The sequence below is a fragment of the Vitis vinifera genome, chromosome 12, assembly GCF_030704535.1.
Source record: "Vitis vinifera cultivar Pinot Noir 40024 chromosome 12, ASM3070453v1".
In the NCBI taxonomy this organism is placed as follows: domain Eukaryota; kingdom Viridiplantae; phylum Streptophyta; class Magnoliopsida; order Vitales; family Vitaceae; genus Vitis; species Vitis vinifera.
In genome coordinates, this window is record NC_081816.1 from 6,690,087 (window position 1) to 6,699,882 (window position 9,796).

Sequence of the window (9,796 nt, forward strand, 5' to 3'; positions counted from 1 at the left end):
ATAAAAAAAGCTAAAATATTTGGCTTTTTCTATTCACTTAAAAATAACATGTTAACATCATCCAACATAACTAATTAAGTAACTTATTAATATCATCCAATATAGTTAATTAGTTATGTTGGATGATGTTAACATGTTACTTTTAACTGAATAGAAAAAGTCAAATATTTTAACTTTTTCTATTCAATCAAAAAACAAATATCACCTTAGACTTTAAATTTAATCTAAAACTGTAGTTAGTAACTACAATTTTAAGTTTAAATTTAAAGTTATAATAATCAATTACGATTTTATATTCAAAGAATTTACAAAATCGTAAAATATATATATAAAATAAATTCTAAGCCATGTGAATGTTTAAGTGGCCTTGATAATTATTTTGATAAAAAATTTAGTTACTTAAAATGTCGTATCTTTCCATGTTTTTTTTTCCCTTATTTTGAGGCTACCTCAAATATAATTTTTTAAAATTTTTATTTTCAAATAAGATTCCTAAAAAGGGAACTTGAACCTACAAAAACAACAAAAGTTTATTAAGAATTTGAGGAACTTGTTGCTTTTTTTCCCAAACTCTTTATAAATTTGTCTTATTTGATTGTTTATGAAAAAAAAAAAAAAATCAAATTATGGAGAAATATAACTTTCCAATGATTTTTTTTAAAAAAAAATTTTTTTTTTAATAATAGATTTAAGTTGCATACAATCAATCTTATCAATGTCTACTCCAATTAGAAGAATCACATGCATGATTTGAGTGATTAGGCTCCATGTTGTTTGTCATCTTTCCATTTGTAATTTCAAGATTATGGGTTGTGGTTGTACTTTTGTTTGCTTGATTTTGAGGTTCTTTGTCACATTTAAAAAATATGAAACAAAAAATATTCAAAAGAAATAGATGGAGTATCTTTGAAGAACCCGATTAATTTTAAGAGAGTTAGAAACATTTTCTTAAAATGAAACGTTTAACATATTTTTAAAAATTATTTGTTTTTCTTCACTTTAAATCTTTTTTAAAGACTTTATGGAAATTAAATATAGCCCAAGAAAAAGGCAAAACAAAAATGACCAATAAAAATATTAAACTCCCCATACTAAAACAATACCCACATAAGATCATCAAAGATTGAGGCCGTCCAAGCACGAGGGGGGCATTAAAATATCTCATCACGATGTGGGATTTGATTTATGATGGACCATAACAAAAGAAAAAAAAAGGGTTGAATATGATAAAAGGGACACATGTGGAGGTGGTACAATTTCCCAATTGCCAAGTAAATTGTGACGTTTATGCGGATGGTTGAAAAGGCGGGAGTGGCATACAACCATGCTGCCCATATATATGATATATATTCCCTCTTTTGACCAAAGGCATCAAGTGCCATGTGTAGTGTAATGTGATGGTGTCTCTGTTGGTGGGTTGCCCTCCAAGTGCTTGTGTTTTTTAATGATAATTAATTGGTATATGCATATGGATAGTGGCTGTACTTTTGAGTCGGTTGTAGGTTCCTTGTCCGGATAAGATGTGAAAGGGGTTCCTTCTTTTTGGACTTTGTAATGTTCGGAGTGGATAACATACTGATGGCACTTTAAAAGGGCTTTTGGTCAAATGAAGTGAAGGCATAGCCTTGCATGTTATATACACAAAATATACGTATACAAAGACGGAACCCATCAACCATAAAATCAAAACATTGAAGGGGTAGACATGGGTTGACGAGTGTGACACTTGTAACATACTTACGTGCAGGATTAGGCCTCGTAGAGAGAGTTTTGTCAAACCTTGGATGTCCACATTATGACAACATAGCTTATCTGATTTCTGCTAAGTTAATAATAGTAAGAAGAATTCTAGAGATACAAGTGATGGAAGAAAACTAAGGAAAATGAAAAATGAGACAAATTTTTGACATGACCTGATCGATCACATTCGGTTAAGTATGGCCACAAAACCTTGGTATTCAAGCCTAACTAATTGCATTGACAAGAAGTCACATATCCCATTCAATTGGCGTTAATCTAAAAACGTGGGCGACCCCATAAAAGTATGCATTCACCACATGATGGAGAGTTTGAAATTTGAAGCAATGGGCATGGTTTATCCTTGACCATATATATATATTCATGCAATGCAACCAGCTGAAAACTCTCCCTCATCTACAAACAACCATTACAGCCAAAAGACACTGTATATACCCTTGTTGGGGGAAGTGGTGGGAATGCATCACAGCATCCATAAAAGTTAATAGTTAAAAAGAGCCCGAAGGGCTTCCAAGTTCCAACTCTCCTCTCTCCACCCCAAACCCATCTCTAAAAGGCCAAAAAGGTTAAAAGTCCATGGTTAAAAGCTCTGCTCAACTCATGATATAGAGGTTAAGGGGTTCCTAGAAATCCCATCAAAGACAAGAGTCAACTACAATCCTCACACTCAAGGCCCAAGTCCTCCAAGCAACAACACGAAAAACCAGTTAAAGACTCAAAAGAAACACAGATTTTTGAGTCTGGGAGTGAGATTGGATTGGATGAAACTTCAATTCTATGCCATCTTTTTTTTTCCTTTCCGGTTTCACCCACGACGAATCCCAGTGAAGTAGTTGAAGTCATGGTGCTGGACCCTTAGCTGTTTTAGCCACGAATCTGCCACACTTAACAGCGACATCACCCTTTCTTGGTCCCGACCACTCTTGCTCGACACCCACACATTTCCTTGCATCTTGTAAGTGGCTAAACCAAATGGAGGGAGTGAGATGCCTTCCCCTTCTTTCCTCTTCTTCTTTTCAGCACTGTCGATATCATCATCCAGGTCCATATCTGCAAAATGATGTAGACATGGGAAATGAAGACCGATCAAAAAAACTACAGAATACCTTTAAACACAAAAGAGAAAAAAAAAAACTACAGGTGACTATGAGGGAGAATATTGAGCAAACTTTAAGTAAAATCAAGCCACAGAATACCTTGAAAAGACGATGAAAGGGTGTGGTATGTGAGGAAACATGTGGACAAGTCCTTTATGGTTCTCCCCATTGGAATGTGATAAATCGGGTACCTGAATAACATCAACATCAACAAATTTATCATCATAATTTCACTAAGCCATTTTTGAGAGAGATAGACAAAGAGACTGAGACAGACCAGGCAACTGCCATCCAGCTAGCTGGTGAAAGATCAACGCTCCTCAATGACATTAAGCCCGGGTATCTTTGAGCTAATCCACTGATCTGAAACCGAAAAGGAAAAAAGAAAAGAAGCAAAATAAAACAAAAGAAGGTGATAAATAGAATCCAAATAACTTTATATCAGAGAGAGACTTGAAAAGCTTAGGGTGAAATGCTCATAACGATCCAAAATTTGGAACCTCCTACTTTGAACGGTATCATTTTTTTTCCTCTTCCAACCATGCAAAAATTTAAAACCAACATCAAATCAAAGTCAAGAACAAATGCCATGTAGCATACGACTCTATACGAAAAGAAAAGATGAATCCAATTTAGTTTATACCTTATACAAGAGAGATAGATCTTTATGAGATGCCAATCATGAAAAAGGAATTCAAACGATTCTAACATATCCCTGACCAGTTTCATTGTTTCGAAGTTTGATTGATATTATTATGAGAAAGAGAAAAAGAAAACCTGAGGAAATGCTAATGAAAGTAAACAACAATAAAAAACCTACAAGTGAGATTTTACTCATACAAGCATACCTTGTCCATAAGAGGAACTCTTCCATAAGGAGTTGATCTCTCGAAGTACTGAAAATAAAGGCAGCCCAGTCTATCGCTTCTATGCCACAGGCTCTCCTGCTCTAAGCATCCTTCCTCAGAGGAACAACCGTCCCATCTCCACTGCTTCTCACTCTCACTCTCATCACTGCAGGAATCACTAAAGGAATCCCTGGTCTCACAGTCACCTGACTCGGTTTCTTCCCTGAAAAACAAGATCCGGGTCACTTTCTTCTATACATCTTAAAAATGGATAGCCCAAATGACAGAATCAACCAATCTTACGGAAGTAATGTGCTGATCACCCTATCAATATATAATCAAATGTAATTGGCCTCCAAAATTCAGTAAGCTTCATTATCCATTTGGGTGTTTGAGGAATTCAATTATGTAACTTTACTACTAATCAGATCATAGTGATCACCAAAATCAGTAAACTTCTAGGTAATCTATAAGGGTGTTTGAACAGAAATGAGCAATGAACATGATCACAAAACAAATGCAACGTTTGGAATTAGAGAAGAGTGTTGAGTCCAAATAAAAGTCAGTAGATGATGATGGTACCTGAAACTGTTTCTGGCTGAGTTGCTAGTGAAAATCTGAATTGCAGAGAGGTAGGGCACATAGTACTGAACAAGGGTTTCATTGTTGTTCAACAAGATAGGAACTCCAGCACCATAGGCACTCCATTCATCGAAGCAATTCCAGAGATCGCCCAAGGTGAAATACTCAACTTTTTCTCTCTCCCATGGATGCCATAGAACATTGAGGTCCCTGATTTCAGTCTGCAGCACAATAGCAAAGGGCAACACCCATAAAATGGTAAGAAAACACCCAAAAGGATTTGTTGATGATGGGGAAAATTGAAATGAAGATAGAACAGACCTTGTGTAGGAATTGGGATTGTACCACAGGTGTTATGCATTCAAGGAAGCACTCGAGGTTTGATTGCATTGACCCTTTGTCCAAAATCATGATTTCACGGCGAAAAAGAGAGAGAGAGAGGGGTTTTCTTGGGTCTCTCTCCCAACCTCGAAAACAGAGGAAGCCCAAAGAACAGAGGAAAAGCCGAGAGAGAGAGAGAGAGAGAGAAAGAGAGAGAGAGAGAGAGGAAGGGAGAAATTGTAGGAAGATTTTTTTTTCTCTCTCTTTTAGAGAGAAAGTGGAGAGAAAAGAAATGAAATCGGTCTACAGGACTTCTATTTTTTGACGTTTGGACAGCTAATTGCTAATTTTCTTAGAATTCTCGTTAGAAATGCTGACAAAACAACCCATTTCCGGCACCGATAACTTCGGATTCCGGCGAAATTACCGCCCACACTGTAATAAGAAAGTGATAGTTGCCTCTGTTTTCGCCTTTGATCCCCTCTGTTTTTTCTCTAATCTTAAAGAAAACTCAAGCGTCCTCTGCTTTGATCACCACTCAAGAAACCAAGCACCTACACAAGCAAGTCACAACGATTCAGGATTCAAAGCTTCCAAGAAAATCAAGCAAACCCACAAACCAAAACCCAAGAAATTCAAAGAAAACCCCGCAATTCACGCGATATATGGACGAAAACCCCCCAGAATTCAAAGAGAAATTTGGGTTTTTTGTTTTTTATTTTTTATTTTTCCCCTCCTTTTCAACAGAAACCCATGGTTTCCGGGAAAAGGATTGTTAGCACCCTGTAGAGTTTGCGTTTAAAACAAGAAGATTTTCTAACGGAAAATGTAAAGGAATCAACTTTCCCGGAAAAGAAAAGCAAAAACAAACAGTGGTGTGAAAGCAGAGCTAGAACATAACAGAGAGTTCAGAGCAATCCAATCATGAAAGAATGTTGGATAAACCTTTTGGACTCTGCGAAAGTCTGATTGTTCTGAGGGAAAACGAGAGAAAATTTCCGATACCCAACAATTATTAACGCATCGGAATACCAGATTTTATCATTTATGACACTCATCTGTCTCCTCACCCCACAAACATCCGTATTTATAATTTTCTCCCTCACACTTTCCTCTAAATTATTTTCTGCTCAGGGCCGACTCTGTGACTCAGTCCATAGATTCCTCCTGAAGTAGTTGTTCTGGTTTTCATTGTTCCATTCAAACCAAATTAAAAAAAAAATTAAATTAAATTAAATTAAATTAAATAATAACGTATAGAGAAAAAAAGGTTAATTAAATATAATCAATCCAATTTTTGTTCATTTATATAACCCGTTTAATAAATACGTTCGAATTATTAAATAGGATATGAGTTCATATTTTTAACCCGATTATTATTAATAGTATCATATTTGAATTGATCTATTTAATTGAGTCTTTGAATTTTTGACAAAAAATATTATATATATGTCAAATCATAAAAATAAAAATAATAATTTCATTTATGTACTAAAAAATTGGTGTGTTGCGTGGGGAGAGAGGATGAGAGTAAAGAAAAGGAAAGGTTGGATTGTGGCAAACCGCGTGAATAAAATTGTAAGACACCTAATACTATAACGGAATAGAAGAGACAAAAAAGGGAAAAAAAAAATTTGAGAAAATGAATTAATGAAAATAAAATAAAGCAGAAAGTGGTTCAGTAAATAATAAAATTATGATTTAGGATTTAGTGTTGTGAAAGATTTTTCTGATTCTGACGGGATAACAGAGGGGATGAGGTTAAAAAACCGACCAACATGTGAAATATCTGCTACGCCAGGGCACAACATTAGAATATTAAAAAATAAAATAAAAATAAAAAGTTAAATTATTTGAAATTATGTGGTGGGTGGGGGCCCTATCCTGACCATTTGTTTGGTTTTTTCTGGGTTTTTTTTTATTATATATATATACATAGAAGATAATTAAGAAGAAAAAGGACAAAAAAAAAAAAAAAATTCGATTTCAAGAAATAAAGGTTTGTTTGGAAATTATTTTAAAAAAATTATATTTTTTAGAATAAAAAATATTAAAAATATTTTTTATAACTAAAAACTATTTTTTATTTTTTACTCTTAAAAACATAAAATAAAATATTTTTAGATAATATATTTTACTTATTTTTAGTTATTTTCAGTTGTTTTATAAGAGTTGTATTAAAAAAATAATTATACAAACATGTAGAGTGGTTTATTTTCTTTTATATATATAAGAAAAGAAAAAAAAATAATTGAGGAAAATAAGGTCTAATTTGATAACTATTTTTAAAAATAGTTTTTGAAAACTGTTACATAATATTTTGTAAAACAAAAGTTTATTTGAAAAAGTAAAATAATTTTTAATATATTTTTAAAATAATTTTTCTATCTAGCATTTTATTTTAAATAATTCTACATATTTGTATAATTATTTTTTAAAAGCAACATAAAACAATTAAAAAATGTTATTTAAAAATATAGTATTTTATGTTCTTAAGAATAGCAAACATAAAATAGGTTTTGGTTTTTATATATTTTTTTCTAAATTTTTGTTCCGAAAAATAGAAATTTGTTATGAAAACAGTTTTCAAACATCACCTAAGGTTTTGTTTGGAAAGTACTTTTAAAAACATTCTAAAAAATAATTTTTTAGAATATATGTGTTTTTTATATTTTATAAAATTAAAATTTGTTTGAAAATTTGAAAGATTCTTAATATGCTTCCAATGTTTTTAAAGATATTTTAAAAATAACTTTTAGATTTAATGTTTTATGTTTAATCATTGCATGTATTTTTATAATTATTTTTTAAAACAATTTTTTTAAATAAATAAAAATAATTAAAAGATATTATCTAAAAATACCTTTATTTTCTATTTTTAGAAACATACAACTATTTTTTTATTTTTTTGATTGTTAAACATAATTTTTTATTTTTTTAGAAAACCAAAAAATATTTTTAAAAATAATGGTCAAAGGCGCATAGGGCTTCTTGCCCTTGAACTAATTTTTATATTATTTGTCCCTTCAATTATTAAATATAATTTTTTTAAAAAAATATTACAAAAAAAATTGTTCTCCACACAATAATTAAAAAGAAATGTAAAATATTAAGAGGATATGTCATATTAGAAATTTAAAAAATAAAAAATTTAATGAGGTGATCCACTAAGGAGACTATAAATCAATTTAATAATTTAATTGAAATCATTAAATATATTAATTATATCTAATATCATCTTGATTTTATTTTATTTTTTTATTACATTGTCCCATATTATTATTTTTTTCTTTTTTCTTGGGACCCCTCAAATTTGTACCACAAGATCAATATTAATCCTGCCACAAATTTGATAAAAAATTTATGTGATGAATAATAAAGAAAGAGACCTACAAAAATGTAGTGATGAACTCAATGGTCGCATTCACGTGCACTAAATATGAAGGGGGGATTGTTTTAGTCTATGATTTGATTTCACATCACATGGCCTCTACCAAACAAATCCAAAAGCAACCTCAATGGGTCCATTTCTACTAAATTTTTGTCCCCAACTAATTTGACCCTTATCCTAATCCTTGTACCAAAAATCCTTCCAAATTAAAATAAATAAAATTGAATTCACACTTACTGAATTCTCATCTCGTTAATGGAATATAAGTGGTTAAATTTAAATTGTTAGATGAAGATATAAATAAATGGGATTCAGGTTTATACAGGTCATCATCTGATTAATATTGTCTTTTCCTCTCATTCGATCATTAATTTAGTCTATATCTCCAAATTTTTCCAAATTTATAACAGAAAAAGACATTGAATTGATACGTGTTGAATTCTAATCTCAACCATTGAATATATGCGATAAAATCTAAATTGTTGGATGAAGATGTAAATAAATGTGGTTCAAGTTTATGTTGTCTTCTTCATATCTACAAAAAAAAATGTTGTTTCTCAATCATATGATGGGAAACTAATTTATAATTGTCCAAAAAAGTATTCCAAACAATTCATAAAAATATACACAAAGGAGACTCGAGTTTATATTTCACACCATATGATTGATGATATCTTTTCAATTACCGGTGATATAACTAAAACAATATAAATTTAAAACTAACCGTCACTCTCCATCGTTAAATAACATGTTTATTTGCCCACTCACCAGCCTTTGAAGCTTCTGAAATTTTGGTATCTCGATCATTGAATATACACGATAAAATCTAAATTGTTGAATGAAGATGTAAATAAATGTGGCTCGGATTTATGTTGTCTTCTTCATATCTACTAAAAAAATGTCGTTTCTCAATCATATAATGGGAAACTAATTTATGATTGTGAAAAAAAGTATTCTAAATCATTCATAAAAATATACATAAATGGGACTCGAGTTTATATTTCACACCATGTTATTGATGATATCTTTTCGTTAATAGGTGGTACAACTAAAATTAATATAAATTTAATAAAATTAATATAAATTTAAAACAAACCGTCACTCTTCGTCATTAAATCACATGTCCATACGCCCACTCACCAGCCAAGGGCTTATGAAATTCACAAATCTTCTCCTTTTTTTCGCCGCCCCCCACTTCAAGATTTTCCTTCCATTTGGAGAAATAATTAATTATTTTTTATTAACTAAAAGCTGACCTCTCTCTTTAGTCTTTACTGAAACATCACTTCATTTAATTCATTGACTTTTCCAAATGAAATGTTACAGTCAAAAGATCCTGCAATTTTAAGTAATAATAACCATGACATAGATTAGGAAGTTCCTTTTTTAAATTTTTGTAAATTTTAAAAATTAATATTAAAATTAAAAAAAATGTTAGTTATTACTTTTTAAAAATTATGACTCTGATTTTAAAAAATTGAAGTAGATTTAAAGGGAAGAAAAAGCATGTTTAAAAAAAAATCAATTTTGTAAAATTTAAATTTAATATATCAACTCAAAATTATTAGGATTTTATATATTTTTGGATCAAATATGGTATTGAGATTCTATATTTTTTTCCTTTTTCTTTTTTTATTATGAAACGAAACTACAAAGCATAATAGGTACAAAGTCGATTGAAAAGTTAGTCACAAATAATCAATTCTAAATTATAAATATATTTATTAACTAAATAATTTGTTATTTTATTTGCTTTCTTATAAATATGACGATAATCATGAATATATATATATATATAT

General features: G+C 30.7%; 1 protein-coding gene across 1 annotated transcript; it reads right to left on the reverse strand.

The window, feature by feature from the left end:
• Positions 1-2,075: 2,075 nt before the first annotated feature.
• On the reverse strand, positions 2,076-5,784 carry LOC100241481 (uncharacterized). The gene is made up of 7 exons (XM_002277649.4): positions 5,552-5,784; positions 4,607-5,160; positions 4,286-4,506; positions 3,704-3,926; positions 3,133-3,218; positions 2,955-3,046; positions 2,076-2,808 (listed from the first exon to the last, which is right to left on the reverse strand). Exons 2-7 carry the CDS (start codon positions 4,694-4,696, stop codon positions 2,564-2,566), a joined length of 957 nt encoding a protein of 318 aa, XP_002277685.1. The 5' UTR covers positions 4,697-5,160; positions 5,552-5,784; the 3' UTR covers positions 2,076-2,563.
• Between the last annotated feature and the right edge of the window lie 4,012 nt (positions 5,785-9,796).